This window comes from Aquila chrysaetos, chromosome 11 (assembly GCF_900496995.4).
Source record: "Aquila chrysaetos chrysaetos chromosome 11, bAquChr1.4, whole genome shotgun sequence".
Taxonomy (NCBI): Eukaryota; Metazoa; Chordata; class Aves; order Accipitriformes; family Accipitridae; genus Aquila; species Aquila chrysaetos.
This window is the reverse complement of record NC_044014.1, coordinates 23,667,043-23,684,931: the sequence shown is the minus strand read 5'-3', so window position 1 is coordinate 23,684,931 and position 17,889 is coordinate 23,667,043. Positions and strand designations below refer to the sequence as shown.

The 17,889-nt window shown below is 41.7% G+C and overlaps 3 protein-coding genes across 4 annotated transcripts in view; 2 read left to right on the top strand and 1 right to left on the bottom strand.

The window, feature by feature from the left end:
* The window catches only part of PPP3CB (protein phosphatase 3 catalytic subunit beta), a 50,809-nt gene extending 47,199 nt beyond the window's left edge, over window positions 1-3,610 (top strand). Inside the window, exon 16 of the transcript XR_003925678.2 lies at window positions 3,247-3,610. The gene's annotated coding sequence lies outside the window, so the exon portion shown is untranslated. The remainder of the gene's footprint in view (window positions 1-3,246) is intronic.
* ANXA7 (annexin A7) lies at window positions 342-15,777 on the bottom strand. 2 transcript variants are annotated; one of them, XM_030029536.1, is made up of 13 exons: window positions 15,676-15,777; window positions 12,201-12,258; window positions 9,071-9,287; window positions 8,649-8,756; window positions 7,520-7,563; window positions 7,033-7,135; window positions 6,650-6,744; window positions 5,822-5,935; window positions 4,373-4,543; window positions 2,723-2,893; window positions 2,539-2,614; window positions 1,190-1,302; window positions 342-684 (listed from the first exon to the last, which is right to left on the bottom strand). In XM_030029536.1, exons 2-13 carry the CDS (start codon window positions 12,255-12,257, stop codon window positions 562-564), a joined length of 1,392 nt encoding a protein of 463 aa, XP_029885396.1. In that variant the 5' UTR covers window position 12,258; window positions 15,676-15,777; the 3' UTR covers window positions 342-561. The 2 variants fall into 2 exon arrangements, with proteins under 2 accessions (XP_029885396.1, XP_029885397.1); XM_030029537.1 differs by having other exon boundaries at window positions 7,520-7,560.
* Window positions 14,379-16,940, top strand: LOC121233653 (translation initiation factor IF-2-like). Its single transcript, XM_041127406.1, has 3 exons — window positions 14,379-14,478; window positions 14,883-15,316; window positions 15,919-16,940. Exons 1-3 carry the CDS (start codon window positions 14,379-14,381, stop codon window positions 16,243-16,245), a joined length of 861 nt encoding a protein of 286 aa, XP_040983340.1. The 3' UTR covers window positions 16,246-16,940.
* Window positions 16,941-17,889: the final 949 nt, after the last annotated feature.

Here is a 17,889-nt window from a genome sequence, read left to right as displayed (position 1 = left end):
AGTAACTAACCACTAATAGTAACTCATTTAAGAAATTAAATAGGGGGGGTACAGTCAGATTCTGCCAAGGTCCTTAAACTGTCAGTGTAACATGACTTAAACTGAGCAGTTGCATGTTTTTCAACATTCCGATGGAAAGACATTAAAGAGGGGGGGTGTAAAATGCTTCACATCACAGCCTCAGGCTTTTTTTGTCATCCACAGTTAGCTCAGCAGTTAAGTTTAGGTATTTCAAGAAAGTTGAGTGCTGGAGATTCAGCTAAGACAAACAGTTTAGTCATGTGGGAGTCTGGCAGAGGGGAGGTGGTTTTGTCTGGGTAAAAAGGACTAAGGCTTAGGGCTAATAGACAAGATACATCTTTTATTATACAATAAAGAATATTACGTGCTGTAAATTAAGGCAGTTGTAAGTGCAACAAGCTTATTGAATCATTAAGAAGGCATATTTGATTATACAGTTCAAAATTATTCTTTTACACACAAGGAGAGTCAGTGTCTGCATAAAGCATGTTACATGTCCTTCAGTTGGTTTTAAAAAAGAAAAATCCAGATAATCCTCTTCTATTGACCAACAATTGCCAGCAGCAAACGCCGGTAATCACCACTTGTATCACTTGCTATCATTGTAGCCAACGTCTTCTGATACATTTGTGTGAACATCTGTTTAATTTGCACAAGGTCAATCTATGCAAAGAAAAAGAAAAAGGCACGAAACTTGAAACAGTGTATAATTTTAAGTCCTAGATGGTCAGTCACCCCACATCTCCGCCCTCATGGTCTAGAGAACACATGCCAAGGGTGAAATGTGCAATTGATTAACTGCAGGTCTTACAAGCCAGCTGGTCCCTCTAAGGACAGGAGCAGCTCCCAAAGCAGAGAGGCTAGCCGTTGTTCCTTGCTTCATTAGGACTACTGTCCTACCTCTTAACTGCTGAACCTTTGAACTTGAGGTGCTTATCTGCTACATGGACAGGCAACCACAGTTAAGAAGGAAGACAAGCAGTATTGCTATCTAGCCAGACATAATTAAGTTACTATATAAAAGCTGGCTTTAATACAAATAAACATGTTCATCTAAATCTGAACTCCATAAAAGCTTCCATAGCTGTGGAAATCATGTATTGCAATGAAGGACTACATGAAAAGCTTTCCACTACATGTGACATTTACAGAGGAGAATGTTTCTTACCTCACTGCGAGTGACTATAATTCTGATGAGGGTAGAATCATCTGTGCCAGCTCCTTTCATAGAATAATACAGTCTTTCTGCAAAAAAGGCTGGGCGATTTAAAGCACATTGCACTGCAATAAAGTATATTTTTAGGATTAGTTCCAGTATTGTATGCTGTATAGCGATACCTGGCAGGACCAACTCTGCATTCTTGCTGTAGACAGCTAGAGGTAGGTATTGGTGAAGATCCAGTTACTGTGGATGACAGGAACTGTTTTATAGAGCTGAGTTTATTTTCAAGCTGACCAAATGAGTTATTCCTTCACAATAAAAGTTATGGTTATTAACAGTTAACTTCTCTGGAAGTGCTTCTGAAAGCTGGCTGAAACCTTAATTCTCAAATAGGTAATTTAAAAACAGTTATTCTCCTTGGATAGGTGGTACTAGGATACAAGGTATTTTACTCATGTTGCATTGCTTAGAATTTCACTAAAAGTACAAAAAAAGGTACAACTGTAAAGAGTTCTCACTGTAGTAGTTACAGAATGGATCTTGTTTCCATTAGATTGTTCACTCTCAGAGATGAGCCTTTATTCTCTTACATGATTCGTAGAGCTGAATTTTTCCTATAAAACTCTTTAGCAAAATATAATCTGGGAAGTTTTTGCTTATTCATTCTGGCTACAGAAATGCTGTCATTTTGGAAAGCACTGGTAGGACTGGTGTCTGCAGATATACTATTTCTAGTAAGTCATACTGATTTTCACTGCCAGCAAATTGTGCTAAATTTTAACTGCTTTACTACAGTAAACCAGCAGGAAAAGGTGAATTCAAAACGGGTCTTCTATTTTGCTGAAGTTTTGCTTAATAAATGCTGAGCTTTTGGGGAGTAGGTGGTGGTAGGGAAGAGGAGTGGAAAGGGAACTGTGCCTAAAGTATTTTCATGTTGGTTCTGAGATCGTGTGTGGGAGTGGTTCAGCTGTCTCTGCTGAGGTGCCACACAACCAGAGTCACAGCTCTGTTACCCTGGTACTCGCATCATTTTGCAGAGCTCTGAAAAACACAACTACAAGCGCTAACAAGTGACCCTTGTTTCTGTGTAGTTGCCTGCCTTCCCAGAGGAATGACAAGTAGGTTCCTGTGTAGCCTTTTCTTGTTCCAAACTGACTTCTTCATGGTGGATGCTTATTTTCTCTAGTTAAGTGTAAAGTGAATAATTTGAATAATTGAAGTTACTTTTGTGCTAGCAGAGTCTCAGATAGTGTGTTCGTCTGCCATGTGGCCAGCGTTGAACTGGATTCTTCTTCAATTACATTTACAAGGTTTAATTCCTACGGGATAAGGGGAGGGAAGAACATATCACTTACCAATAGTCTTCAAACCACGTTCCACGTTTCCAGAAAATTCTCGGTCAATGCTGCTTAATAAATCACGATTAGCAATCTACAAATAAATGAGATTAATATGTGGATAATGAAATGCAGTAACAACTGGAATCTTAATTTAAAATACGCTGACCAAGCTCATTTGAAATCAGTGAAGAACTCCTACCCTGGAGTATGCCTCAACTGTTGCTTTCAGTTGGGGAAAACTTCTGCTTGCCAGAACCATATTAAAGCAAGATTCATCAGTCCCAAGTTTTCCTTCGCCTGCTTGGTACAGACGCTGAGCATCTTCTTGAGCTTTTTGATAATCCACAGTTTGATTCTCATCCCGATTACCCTAAAAGCAAAGACAACAGATGTCAAATGAAATTACACAGAGAAGGCTATGCTGTAATTGCTTGCATTGTAGACCCCAAGCATGTATCTTCAAAGCTTGAAGCAGAAAGAGTAATACCAGTTTGAAATACAGTACATCGCTTTAAAACTACTCTTTGGTTTAGTATTTCTTACAGGCAACAAATAAAAGTGGCCCAGAACCCTATCTGTAGGGTATGCTTTAAACTGTAGATACACTGACTTAGATAATTTCACCCCTACATACCATCTCATAGTTCTAATTAGGGAAGTATTGTACTTAATTCTCTATTTTACTTAATAATGTAAGTTTTCTCTTGATTTGTTTGTTTCTAGGCTTCAAGTTGCAAAGAATCTCCCAAACAAACTAATGAATTATCTTACTGAATATGCACACCTGAAGCATCTCAGGTCTTCTATTTTACTTAGAATTTGCTAATTTCAAGTAAGAATGTCTCCAGAAGGCACTTACTATAGTTGTAATATGTCAGTAGGGCTTATATGACACTTTATGTGCTATGGGGTATTTTTTTTTGCTGCCCAGTGCATGGATGGATACTGCTAAATATACTGGCTGAGTAGGCTGAATACATGCTCTCAAATACTGTTGTATCTGTAGTGGTTAATATAATATTTAAATGATGTGGTTGTCAATTACTGTAAAGTACTGGATTTATCAAAATAAAAATTAGCAGCATGAGCTTCTCAAGGTTTGCTTTCTTTTGGATTTTGACTTTTTAATCCAAATAGCTGAACTCTCACAAAGGTAGAAGCAAACAAGATACGGAAGTGTCATTGATCAGAAAAATGTGGGAAGTTGTATTAGTATGTTTTTTTTTCCTAAACATGGATGACTCACTGCAAGTTACTATTCTTCAAAGCAAAAAGAGCCCTAATAAATTATATGCAATAAGCAAGCTCCAGTGTTCACCTGAGTTCAATAGTAGCACCTCCCTAATTCTGGGGATGTGAAGGGAGTATGGTGTAAGTTGGGAGGCAAGTTTTGCCCTGCAGTGCCTCTTAGCTTGTTCATAGGGATTCTCACAGGTATTCTACATACCATAAAGGTTATCCTAATCAGATTCACCCAAGTTATTTTGTTAATGTATGGAAAAAATAAAAAGCATCTTGCTTCAACAGCAGTGTGGAGCACTGCTTTATAGTACCACTTGATCGCATCTGCACAATAAAGTATTTACACATAAATTCTCTGAGATGAATACAGGGTGCTAAATTAGGTCACATAATTCATCACAGATTTGTAGATAAGAAGTATCTCTTCCTTGAGAAGGATCATATCTTGTCATTAGGGAATAAATTAATGGCCCAGGGCTAATTTCTTAAAAACCTGGCTGTTGCTAAGCATACACAGGCAATTTATTTATGGAGCCATTATGACTACATGCATCGAAGTCAGACTGTACACCATTATCTTACCAAAAAAAAAAAAATTAAAGCTCACTTGGCACATAGATATAAGTAATCGTTCAAAGTGTCCTGAAGTGTCTGCTCTGATGTCTTGTTCGATGTCCCTTCCAAATTCTGATTTATAGCAGTTCACTATTTCTCTTATTTCCTGGTTTGTCCTTGTGCAAAGGATCTCAATCAGCACTCTCTCCTGAGTGCCTGCTCCCTGTAGGCAGAGGAAAAGAGGGCGTAACTATGAAGCACTATGTATTCAGTTTTCTTCAACTGAGAAATTAAGCAGTCATCTGTTATTTCAAAACTTAATACAATCTACAGTGTAAGAACAGCATCCTTGCAGTGTGAAAGCACCAAGTCTTCTGTATACTTAAAATGGAATGAAGATTCCTCAAACATTCAATTCTGCACAGGTTCAAAAAAATACCCCAAAACTATACATCCACAAGAGTGACATCAGCCAAAGTTAACTGGAAAATGCTTTAGGAAGGAAATTCTTTGGCTTAATCTGGAAACATCCTGGAGGAAGGTAGAGTCTTATGATAATCATTAAAGCCAAAGATTCACACGTAAATTCTGTTTTGGTCAGCGTACAAGTGTGTTCCCTATTCCAAATTTGACTGTTTCCTCAACATGGAGCACCAGCAGGAACTTTGCATAGATGCTTCCCTCTCCCCGGAATAAAAATTAACTGGGAGTTCTGTGTACAGTGAGATCTTACTGGCATGGTCATCTCTATTCAGGCAAGGATTAGATGGGAGTGGATCTGTGTGAGACTTCTAGGTAATGTTGTATTATCATTTTTTTTAAATGGTCAAGAGTGGCTATTGCCTCCACTAAAGCCAGATCTTCATTTAAGCTCCATGTTCTTTAGAAGGTCTGCATTCATACATTCAGCATTTCCAGTATCAGCCACATGCTAGCTGCTGCAGCTCAAACAAGCAAGAAATTGTGGTAAACTGGATGTACCAGTTTACCCGAGTTAAAAGTTCAAAGCGACTAGCTCGCCTAATCTCTGATGCAGTCTTAATACTTGAACAGATACATGCATCATCTGACCTTAAGAAAATATTTTTTCATTGTTGTCCTTTTGAAAAAAAAATGGGATAATCCAAAAATATCTTCCAGTAACAGTGATGTGTTCATAGTAAGGAGAGGTACATACCTTCAATTTAAACAGTGGTTACAGTTTTAACGGCACCCTGGCCCTTTCTGTGTTCTAGCAAAAATTATGACCGAGTGGCAGAGAACAACGTTCTGCCCTGCAGCATTTCATCCTCTGCTGGATGGACAGCTGCTCTGAATTGGCTAATCCTGCAGAAATTGGCTGGAACTGGGGGACGCAGCAGAAAAGAATTTTAAGCCCCACAGTCCTGAAATTTGTTTGCCACTACAGGATTTTTCAACAATGCAGGGATCAGGTATTCTCTTTTCCTAGATGAGCATTTTAAGATGGTTTTAAACTATTTCATTCACAGGAAAACCATACCTTCATTGCATGACGTAAACTCCAGGCATCGTAGTAGGTGCTAGGCATAAAGAGGGCTAGAATCAATTCTTCCACATTTCCACTTAACTCAGACTTCAGATCTTTAATTAAATCCTGTTCAATTATAAACACAAAAAGGGCTTTGGAGAGTGTTAGCCATGTAGATTATATACTAAAAAAAAAAAATCAAACCAGAACTTACTTTTGTGATTGATTTCTACCTTTGTGCTGTTATTCCTGTAAAGCTTTGGTTTATTTCTTATAAAGAACTTTCCTCTATCCGAAACTTTGACAGTTCAGCTCTTCTCCATTATCTCCTCACCAATTAGGACCTAGTCAGGTCCTGAAAAATGCTACAACTATAAAATTTCACTTCAAGTTGCAAAAATGACAGAGGGAAGAAATTAAATTATCTCAGGCTTTTAATGACTAACCAATCCTCAACCAGTTTCTCAGTTTGTTTCTTATGAAAAAACAGATTTCAGTGCTGGTTTGTGTGCATAAAAAACTCAGTAGTTTCAGACACTAATACAAGGACAGTTTAAGCTTGATTATTTTCTATCTAGCAAGCATTACAAAAGCAGAGAAGCTTCTTGTTTGGACCGGGACAGAGCCAGCACCCTGCTTCCCCCACCCCTGCTTCTGCCAGGTATCAGGACAACACCGTGTTAAATACCAGATGTCCCCTGGTACACAAGGAGTATAACCAAAGGAAGTGCATTTTTTAAATGCCCAAACCACTCCCCAGGACAAAAATGCAATCAGGCAGTTAAAGCAGCAGCTGAAAGTTTGATTTTGTTTACTGATTCAAAGAACTAGTGAACATACCTTGCCATACATAGTCTTGAAAGCTGCCTTGATTTTTTGCCTTTGGTCATTGGAGCGGTTAGCAACAACATTTATGATAGCCTGCTCATCAGTTCCTTGGAAACAGAAGGGCAATTTCATGTAAGAACTCATAATAATCCCTCCAAGACTATGCATTTTATAATCTTGCATTTGGGCATAGATACATAATAAAAGACTACCATTTAAATCTACCAAATTTTCTATGTAACTTTGTCTACTACATTGCCTAAGTCATTTTGAAAGTGTAACTTCTGAAAAGCTCGGGGAGAAAAAATATATGGTGAAATGAAAATTGAAGAAAAGGACAAAATGGCATTAAGAAGTTAGCTCAATAGAAATTTAAGCTTCTATTGTTTACTTACCAAACCCCTTCATAGCTTTGCGTAGAATTTCTGCATCCCTTCCAGCATCAAAGTTTGGAGCAGCTTGAATTGTGCCCTGGGTACACTGAACCATTGCTGCAGGCTGAAAATAAGAGTCACATGTAACTAGCTGTCCTGCACAATACAAATTCAAATTAAAATCACAACTTTGGAATCAGTACTTCAGAAAGAGTTGTCCATTAGTTCCCCATTTTGTCCTCCTAACACAGAATCAGGGTGACATTTAGTTGTGTTGAACAGCTCTGGCCCACCAATGCCAAAGTGATACTTTTACCCAATTGTATAGATAAAGATCTACTTGATGAGCAAGTACACACAGATACAGGGTTATGATTTTGTTCAGGTTGTACTGAGTGTAGCTGGGAACTCTTGGCCACACTCCAGCAATTGTTGAAAACCACTTGTAAAAACATTAAAACTACAGAAGCCACATAAGATTCATTATAGAAGAGGATACAGCACATACCAGACCAGGCATTGGTGATGGTGCCTGTCCACCAGGATATCCTACTGAAAATAAATTAAAGAACAAGATAAAAGGAATTAGTTAGGTCCTTTTATTATGTAAATGCTATCTAATCTGAAAATAAAGCCATCGACAGATCTACCACTGCACAAACCATGTTTCCTAAGTAATGATACCTAGCATGATCAGTAACTGCACTTCTTCCCGTTGGGAATGATGGGAAGAAGCAATCACAGACACATTCTGGTACATATGCTAGCAAGGCAATTCTAAAAATACTAAATTTACTGGTGCTGTGCGAACTGGAAGGATCTCTCTTTGACAAAAGCCAAGATAGCCCATGCAAATGAAGAATGTGTGTCCTGTGTTATTTTAAAGTCATATTATACACTTTAAAATGTCTAGCATATAAATGTTGAATATTAAGAATTCATTGGTGCAAAAAGAATTGAAGGAATCTCATTTTGTGATGAAAAGCGCTGTGAATACCAAAGCTACAACTACATTTTTTGTACTGGCATTTTATCCATAATATAGATGTACCATTTTTATCATTTTAACAGCAGCTTAGTTATTATTAGAGTTAACAAAGCAATCAGTAAAAAAAGGGGGTTGCTGCTCTGAATTTCTTGCAAACACAACCGACGCATTCCAGGACAAAAATCATCTTGATAGTAGCTGACCGCTCAAAGCTTTAAAAACTGCACCGTTTTTAAGCGATTGTGTGCATTCTCCTTTCCACTTCCCCCACTATGCCAAGGATCACCATGAACACACAGATCTGAAAAAACTCGTCCATTTCTTTGAGATTAACAGCTAGAGACTTATTGAATGTGGACTCTGGATTTCACAGTTCTCATCAGATACTTGTAGTTTGAAGAAGGATAAGCACCTAAACCACTACATCATGACCATTAATCAGCGACAGCCATCTCTTTTGGATGTAGTTCCTATAGACATGGTTCTCATCAGCCCTTCAGTGGTCTTGTCAAGAAAGGTGGTAGGAGGTGTAAAGCATACAAACCTCAACAGCTAGAAGTAACAAAGGTAAGGGCCTAATTTGTTACTACCTATCCTGCGATCTCTTGGTTTAACCTTGGATGCTTAAAGTTTCTTATATATGACATACCTGGAATTTGTGCTGGTCCACCTCCAGCATAGCTTTGGGCAGGAGGCTGCGGATAGCCACCAAAGCCAGGGCCAGCAGGAGGCACACCAAACCCAGGGCCTGTAGGAGCTAGGAGAAGAAGAAAAACTTTAGCACACTATTAACGTTTTGTACTTGGCTTCTGATACAACATGAGCCAGGTTATTGAGCAGAGCTATGCAAGAGACTAATTTCTCTGTGTCTGTGCAGTGGCCCAAATCTGTCCCGGCCCTGCCATCAGCACACAGATATTTACTGCTAGATAGCAATCTGGCTGTCTGCCTACATGCTGCTGCCTAAACTGATTGCTGAACAAAGCTGCTTTTCTTTACTACATCTACCAAGCACAGGGAATGGTTAGACCAGAAATCACTCCCGAGGGGCACTCTAACAAAGGATCTTACCTCCAGGATAAGGTGGCATTCCTCCAGCCTGGGGAGCTCCAGGGTAGCTCCCAGGGGCAGGGTAGCCCCCCGGGGCAGGATATCCTGCTGTCCCTGGATACCCAGCACTTGGTGGTGCTGCAGGATAGGTCCCTCCTCCTGCTGGAGGGTATCCTCCAGGAACTGCGGGATAGGAGTACTGACCAGCTGGTGGATAGACAGACTCTTGTCCTGTCGGCTGAAACACAAAAATGGGATGTCTGTATACCTGCTAACAGGACATTAGAGTAAAAAACTCTCAAGCTACCAAAATGTCCACATGTATAATGATGTGAATTATATCATTAGATTCAGCATTTGAAGCAGCAGCAGCAGAATTCCTGAAGCCTGGATGGGGGTCTCCTGGTTGAGTTTTCCCACGTTGACAGAATCAGAGTGCTGCAGGGTGGAAGGCACCTCTGGACGGCCTCAGATCCCATCCACTTCAAAGCAGGGCCAGCTTCAGCATTAAATGAGGTCACGCAAGGCCTTGTCAAGTTTTCAGTATCTCCAAGGAACAGTGAATTCACAGCCTCTCTGGGCCCCTGTTCCAGTGTTTGACCACTCTCATGGTGAAAAATGTTTTCCTCAAATCAAATTACAATGACAACCTGCGGTTGTTGCCAGCTGCCCTTTCACTGTGTACCTCTGACAAGAGTCTGGCTCCAATGTCTCTGTCACTCCTCCTTACGTAGCAAAAGACCAAATAGATCTCCACTTAGCCTTCTTTCCTTAGCGAGCAGCCCTCCCTGGACACACTCCTGTTTGTCCACGTCTCTGTTGTACTGGAAGGCCACAAATAGACATGGTATTCCAGATGTGGCCTCGTGAACACTGAGCACAGAGGAATAATGATTCCCCTCGACGTGCTGGCTTCGCTCTTCTTGCTGAAGCCTCGTATGTCATTAGCCTTCCTCCCTGGGGACATGCACTGCTGAGCCGCATTCAACTTGGCAACCACCACAACCCCTGGTCCTTTACTGGAAAGCTGCTACTTCTATCACGCATAAGTGAGAGGTGAGCTCAGCTAGGCTTGCTCTCTATGAATCATTAGATGCTCACCTCCTGTTTTCATAGGACTTTTAAGAGCTTAGTATCTTTGAAACTTCTGCCTCTCTTGCACAACCAGTATTTTCAAATGTTACATGGTGAGAACTTACAAGAGGTGGGGTTGGTTTTTTTTCCATTTCCTTTGGAATCCATGTTATAAAGCATGGACATTCAATGACTATGTGTGGACCGCTGAGTCAGACTGAACACCTATTACAGGTTTTAAATAAAAAAGAACAAGTCAAACATCTATATGCCTTTGTTTTGCTACATGTGTGACTTACCAATCATACCACAAAGGTTGCTATTAGCATTAACGTACATTAGAAATATTTACTCAAATGACCAGGATCTCTAAAGGAAAACCCTGTAAGTTAAAAGTCATATACTTGATCTTAAAAATCAGGTATTTAAAATCAGCTTCATAACAAAGCATAATGCAGGGACTCATTACTCACTTGCTGGGAATTATCTTTACTGACTAGCTTTAGAAATACAGGTCACACATTACATACAGTACACACTCATTCTTGAGCCCAGAAAACAGAAATAAGCTGCAAAGCATTAAAGTCTAGCTCAAACATTCTCCTAGGGTTTGGTTGCCCCAAGATTTCTACCCCCAGATTACTGTACCTAGGCTATGTAATATTCTCTTCCCTAGTGGTACAGTCTAACCTTTCTCTGCCAGGCTCAACAAAAAGATTTTAATGGAATTTAGATTCACAAATCCAAAATTAGGATCCTCAAAAGCCCTGCTCAGATAACTATCACTATTGCAGAAGAAAATAATTTCACATTATTTTTTTGCACTGGTTATCACTTTGGGCATCATCAATGAGACTAGGAAACCTAGAAACATTGATACCAAATCTAAATGGTCTTTTAAATCAATCCATTGAAGTTGGCTATATTTTAGATGCTAGTTAAGAAAAAAAGTATTTTGAGATGTAGTTAAAAATAAATTACAGCTACAATCATGAGGGTTCAGCAGAACCTTGAGGGGGGAAAAGAAATCCTAGAGTTAAGAAAGTCTGGTTTCTAACATGTTTGTCTTTAGTTTGACTGACTTTAGTGTTTCAGAGGGAGTAAGGGTAAACTGTAAACCAAAATAATCGGACAATTTATTGCATGTATTTATATGCATGTATTTATATATATTGCATGTATTTATAGGTTTTCAGTATCTTAATGAGATCCAGGCTGAGCTCCATACTTAAGTCTGGTTCTGTACTACATAAAACACAGAACATATAAAATTCCCACAATTACAGTATGATCAGTGCCATACTAATAAAAGCACACAGTTGCATCTAGCTTTGAAAAATGATGCAGGCATATCAAAAAGACTGCAATGTCAGCCACACCTGATACATTCCAGCCTTCCATTAAGTTTCATTGGAATTTTTAGTCCACCCAGTCATGAGCTGAAGGTGGAACAAAGTCCTGCGGCTGAAGGATAGGGGGTCAAAGTCAAGATACGGTGTCCTTTATCCTCAGAAAAATATTTACTTGGTGTCGTATGAAAGCTGGGCTACTTGAGTAAAGCATTCCAAGCTCTTCCTGAGGGTAATAGCCACTGAAGTTTGTTCAGCATCTCTGTAAATCCTGGGATACAGGTATGCAGAATATTTGGTAGAGACTGTGGCGGAGACTGGTTCAGAGATTACCTCTGACCCTGTATGTAAAGACCCTCATATTTATGTAAGAATTACTGATACTTTAAAAAAATTATTTGCTGAGATAGTTAGCTATATTAAAAAAACCCGAAACTCACAAGACAAAGATAAACTAAAACAAGACCAAACAAACAAAAACCTTTCTGGAACAATAAGCAACATTAAAAAAAAAAAAAAGTCTTAAACTTCTTTCTTGGAATTCTTGCGAGACAACTGTAAAGTCATCCTCGGGGATATATAGATGAAAACAAAGACCATAATCTCTAGAGAATACTGTATATGAACTGAGAGCTACTATTTACACACACAGACAGCATAGTAAGAAGGGGTATATTCACAGAATATAAATACATTAGGAATGCAGCATATTCAAGAGCCATACTTACAGGATAACCAGGGAAAGCAGGGTAGCCGCCAGAAGGGGGATAGCCTGGGTATGACATTCTGGTGAAAAAAAAAAGGTATTTTCACTGTCAGGGGACTATATATGAGTTTGTAGTAGTTATTTGCTTGCTAATTACATGTTAAATCACTTGGAACAGTATGTTCAGTAGGTTTAAAATTGCTCAGGAGCACTTGTAAGCTATTAAACCCACCAAAACTTTCCTTTTTTTCATACACATGACCATAGCAAGCAGGATTCAGAAGAGAAGCATCTTCAACTTTGTAATTAACTACCACTCTTATTTAGGGTCAGATAGACATTGAAGCATGGTAAGAGGGTTGAACCTCCCAAAGGAACTCTGAAATACAGGATTCACTTTGAGGTGCCAGCAGGAGGGGGCTGAACCCTTTGTCAGAACAGAAACAGAAGGGTCAGGCTACAGCAGGGCCCCAGTCCTGCACTGCACTAAGCACCTGTCTCCCATCACCCTGCACTTCTCCGCTCACAGGGTAGAAGCGTGTAGTCCCCCAGCATTACCTCATATGTGTAGAAGATTTCTGTTTCCTGTCAGTAACTGTTTGGTTTAATAGAGGGGCTTGGGGAATAGGAACAGAACAGGACAGAGATCATCCCCCATGCTGCCAACCAGTTGGGCAGGGAATTTTGAGGCCATTAGCCAGGTTACGAAACATTTAATGGCAGGAAAAAAAATGATGTTTATGCTAACCAGCCAGATTCCCTGATCAGGGCCTGGGAGTTACTCACAGCATGTTTCTAAGACAGCATGCACCTTAGCTGCACAGATCAAAACACATGGGAAATACAAAAATGGATGCAGTACAGCGAATGATTATTCATATTTCTAGGTATTCACTGAACAAACCAAATGGATTTGAAAGCAGAATTCTTACTGCATTGGACCATTAAGGCAATTCTATGACCATTAAGGTCATAGAATTAAACATCTGAGACTTAATGTGGAAAACATTAAAACTTTGTGTAGGTTAGTTCAAATAAGAGCCAAAAACAACTTGCAGAGAAGCACAGCTATGCAGTCTCACACTGATAAACTTGGATTATCACTTCCAAATAAACAAAGGGGGAAAAACAACATGAGGTGTATTTGTAAATCTTTGCTTTAATCATGAACACTGCTAATGGCTATTTATTTCCCTAAGAAGAAACACCTTAAACCAGTACCTGTACAGTATTAATTACTGACAGCTGCTTGAATGGACTTTAAATTTGGATTTCAACAGCACTTTTCTTTTGGTATTTCTGATTTCAACACTAATTGTAACTCCTTTCAGGAACAATATGACCAGCAACGCCTCCTTCTGATTTCAGTTTCATTCTTTCCGCTTACAGAAAAATATTGTGTCAGCAATAGTGAGTATTAAAAAATGAACAAAAACTTCTTCAGCTTTTCAGCTTAATGTAATTCAACTAAAGTTACAACGTTAAGAAGACAGGATTGTAAAGCCTGTAAAACTTGTTGAGGTGCACTGTATCATTTCCACTGTACAACTTACTATGCTTTTTGTGATGCAAAATCAACAGCTGGCAACTCAGCTGCTTCAACAGCTGTAAAAAGTTTAATTTGTACAATAAATGGGACCCAACAATCTTTTAACCATATTAAAATATACCAAATTTTAGACTTATTGGTAAGGTACTTAATTTAGAATGAATTTAAGCTTTCAGCTATGTCTCTGATTTACTAGCAAACACGTTTTGGCAAAAAGCTTTTTAAGGCATGAGTTTCCAACATCTTATTTTCAAGCAAACAAGCCATCAAGGCTATGCCGTATTTTTGATTAGCAAATTAACCACCCATGTAAACCTATGACTTACAGTGCACTGGTAAATTGTTTAACGCTTTCCTTACTTTTGTGATATTGGTTCCTTTTCTGGGAGTCAGTTTGCAGTGTGAGTTCTTTTGGGCCAGGTACTGGGAATCATGGTATTTCATTTAATCATCCCCCTCTTAACAAGACCTTGATTCCTATTTGTCATTCTTCTGAATTACAAAATCAAAATAAAAATGTTTTCTTTGCATTTGCTTGATCTAGCTGATTTTTTTTCTTTTTTATTTGGAAAAAAAAAAAAAGAGTAATAAAAGGGTCAAGTAAGGACCGCTGCTTCAATTACTTCAGGCCTTTTATAACTAGATCAGTATATGGTAAATTGGGATTTCACACTTGCCTCTGACACCAGTTACAAGAGTCTCTTCAAAACTTACTATGACCAGAGAGCAATATTTACTGAAACATCTTTCAGTATGTAGGTATGTTTTCCAGGAGATAAATTAAGTGACTTACACAATATTAAGTACTTGGTAAACATTGGACTGCCGCTGCCATAGCACATGGTCTCACTTATCTCAAGCACAAGCATCCTCAAGCAGAACAAAGGCTCTGATAATACTGCTTTTATAACCGGAACAACATCAGATTTTCCCGTCAGATTTTAATTTCCATCCCGGACGGGGCACGAGGCGAGGCCCAGCCGGTGGCGGGTCACAGCCCGCCCGGGGGCGAGGCAGCGGGCGGCAACTCCCGCCGGTTCTCCTCTAAGGGCTGAAATCGAAGTCGGGGGGGGGCTGTCTCTTTTTGGGGGGAGGGCAGGCGTAGCTCTGACGGTGTAACATCAGGGGACGCGCTAAACTCGGCGTGTTGCGCAGTTCAGCAGGTAAAAACAGGGAAGTCTGCGCTCTGCTGCCGCTACCCGGCCCGGCCCGGCCCCCGCGGGACCCCCAGGCCCAGCCCCGCACACGCCAAGGCGGCAGCGGCGGCGGCGGAGGAAGAGGAGGAGGCACCGCCCGGGCCGGGCCGGGCCGGGCCAGGCCCGCCCCGCGCACACCTGCACCCCCAGCCGGGGACGCCCCCGCCAGCACCACACCCGCCCCCGGAGCCTTTAAAGGACCCCGGTGGGCCCGCCGCGGTCCTCCGCCCCGCCCGGAGCCGGCCCTGCCCGCCGGGCGAGCCACCGCCTCCCTCTGCTTTGGGGCGGGAAGGGCGGTCACGGATCGCCCTGGTCTCTTCCCGCTCCCTCCGCCGCCAGCCCCGGGCGGGCGCGCCGAGCCCTCCGGCCAGGCACGGCTGCGGGCGGAGGCAGGTACTACTCTACTTACTTCTCCTGAGGCGACCGGGACCTCGTCCCCGCTCCCTCGGGAGGCCAGGCCCCCCGGCCACGGGGGTGCGGCGCTCTGGGGCGGGCCGGTGCCTCCCTCGGCCGGACACCTGCCTAGCCCCGAGCTGGCGGGCGGCCGCGGCTCCGGGAGCCCTGCCCCGGGCCCACCACAGCACGCCCGTGCCGCAGGACGCAGCGGGGCTGGGGCCGAGTCCCCCGTCCCCGTTCCCCCCCCCCCCCCCGGAGGCGCTGTGTGAGGCGAGGCGGCGGGACCGGGGCCTGAAGCGAGGGGCGCGCGAGTCACGGCCGGCCGACTCCTCCCCTTCCCCCTCCAGCCGCCTCACCTGAGGGGAAACGTGCGGAGCCGCCGGCGTCTCTCCCCGCAGCTACACCGCAAAATGGAGGCTGTGGGGCCGGGCGGCACCCGCCCCGCCCCCGGCACCGAGCCCGCCCCGGCCCGGCCCACGGGCCCCGCACCCCGCGGGCAGGGGCGCCGCGCCCGAGTCCCCGCAGGGCCGAGGCGGGCCGGCAGCGGCTCCCGGTGGCGATTGTCCAGCTAACCCGGGACCCCTTTCCTATCTGTGCAGGTTTGCCCCGTCTTGCTGAAGGAAAGCTGCAGTATCCCCAATTCTCCTTCCAAACGGCTGAGAGGTAAGTTCAAAGACGCAAGTGCCACAGAAACGCACAGTGACTTGCCAGCGGAGCTGTATCAGGGGAAGCATTCAACACGGGAAGAGCCAGGTGATGCCATCCCACGGGAGTCCTTAGCTGCCATCCCACCGGAGTCCTTAGCCACCTACCTGGAAAAGGATGGGAGAAGTCCACACTGCAGTTTCCCTATGGCACCACTGCAATGGAGTTCAGCCCTAACGCATGTAGCTCTAAACCGGGTCTTGTTATCCAGTAACACATGAGTCTTTAGATCAAGATCATCATCCAGTAGCTGGCAGGTAGTCAGCCAAGTCGTCTAGGCCACCGAAACAGTGTGTAACAGGCAAAGCATATGAAAGACATATGTGGAGCTGGAGGAGTTGCTTCTTCTTATGTAGTTACTCAAGATCAGGATCTAGGTCCCAAGAGGGCATAAAGGTAGGATTGTCCTGACAACTACATACCTTTCTCTAGAAAGAAACCTTAACTATAGTTATTTGTATGCAATTGTGGGATGTGCACTTAGTGTTTTGTTTCTGTCTATTGTAATGTTTATTCATATTATACTTGGAACAGACACTACATATACATAGTCCTTCCTTTACCTGGTGGTTAATTATTCATAAGAGATTCTGACCAGCAAGATACAATTTATGAAGGATCCACCTACAATATTATGCACCAGTTACTTGAGATTATTCAAAATAACTTCCTACTTTTTTAATGATAAACGTGCTAGCAGTTCAGAGGCCATTAAAACGCAAACATTTTTTTCGTGTAACCTGGTGCAGCACTTGAGCTCTAGATGAAACAGCCACTGTTCTATTTGTCTATAAAACAGCATTAAGTGCAGGCAGCAGAAAATAGTTGGGTAATAATTTACCATGCTTGCCTGCTTCAAATGAAAAGCACCTAAAGCCACATAAAGAATCCAATAAATGACCTATCTTCAGCAAAATTGGGCTTGTTCTCCCTTGTTTGCCCAGAACACATCAAGAGCAGCTTTAAGAATTTAATCCTCACAGCATTCTTCAGCTGACACTCCCAGTGTATGTCTACTTTATTTCACCTCTGTTAAGCACATTTCTTTCAGGACAGGTATATATTTAAATCCCTGTTTCCATGGGAACCAAGTACCTTTATAAAATACACAATTCTTTATCTCTTCCATTTAGTGGACTGTTTGGATTTGAGCTATTCAGGAAAGGAACAATCTGTTTTCACAAACAAGTGGGAAAAGAACTAGAAAACATTTTAACAAAAAGGCGTATGTCTGAAGAATCTGTTAAATGTGTTGCATGTTTATATGTTAACAAGAATATCTGGAATGACTTTTTTAAAGCATGGAATGGAACCATTGTGGTCATCTAATTTATACTCCCTGTATTTAAGGAAATCCTTTGGCTTGTTACGAAAGCTAGAGCCAGCACATTTAGGAAAGCTGCTAAAACCCCATGCAGAGTCAAGGCAAAATCTCACTATTAGAAAATTCAACTTTAGTGAAGTTGGGAGACAAACTCTTGCTCCTCTCTTTTGTAATATCCTTGCATGTTCTGCTAAGACATGATACTAGACAGAATTCTGGTCTAGAGGGTCTTGGCTCTCAACTACGTAGTCATGCTAGCTAAGTGCTATGAATAGAGCTGAAACAAAACTTTTTTTTTTTTTTCAGAGTAGTTTATTGTTGGTGACATAGGTCACTAAAGCATTGCTGCTTCTCTGTGCTATGTATCCTGGTTGGAACATTATTTCCCACTTAAATAATATGAAGCATTACTTTTGATGTTTTATTTTGGCCAATATAGTTAAATTAAAAAAAACAAAAACACCAAAACCCAACAAAACTTTCCCACAGTTTGTCGTAAGCAACAAGATCTGGTCTGCTTTGAGCCATAGGTCAAAGTACA

Coding starts and splice junctions, on each gene's coding strand:
- ANXA7 (XM_030029536.1), bottom strand. CDS start 12,257: ATGTCATACCCAGGCTATCCCCCTTCTGGCGGCTACCCTGCTTTCCCT. Junction 7,564..8,648: donor TGGACCAGCACAAATTCCAG/GTATGTCATATA, acceptor ATTTATTTTCAG/TAGGATATCCTGGTGGACAG. Junction 7,136..7,519: donor CATCACCAATGCCTGGTCTG/GTATGTGCTGTA, acceptor TCTTATTTTCAG/CCTGCAGCAATGGTTCAGTG.
- LOC121233653 (XM_041127406.1), top strand. CDS start 14,379: ATGGTAAATTGGGATTTCACACTTGCCTCTGACACCAGTTACAAGAGT. Junction 14,479..14,882: donor ATTTACTGAAACATCTTTCA/GTATGTAGGTAT, acceptor CGTGTTGCGCAG/TTCAGCAGGTAAAAACAGGG. Junction 15,317..15,918: donor ACGGCTGCGGGCGGAGGCAG/GTACTACTCTAC, acceptor CTATCTGTGCAG/GTTTGCCCCGTCTTGCTGAA.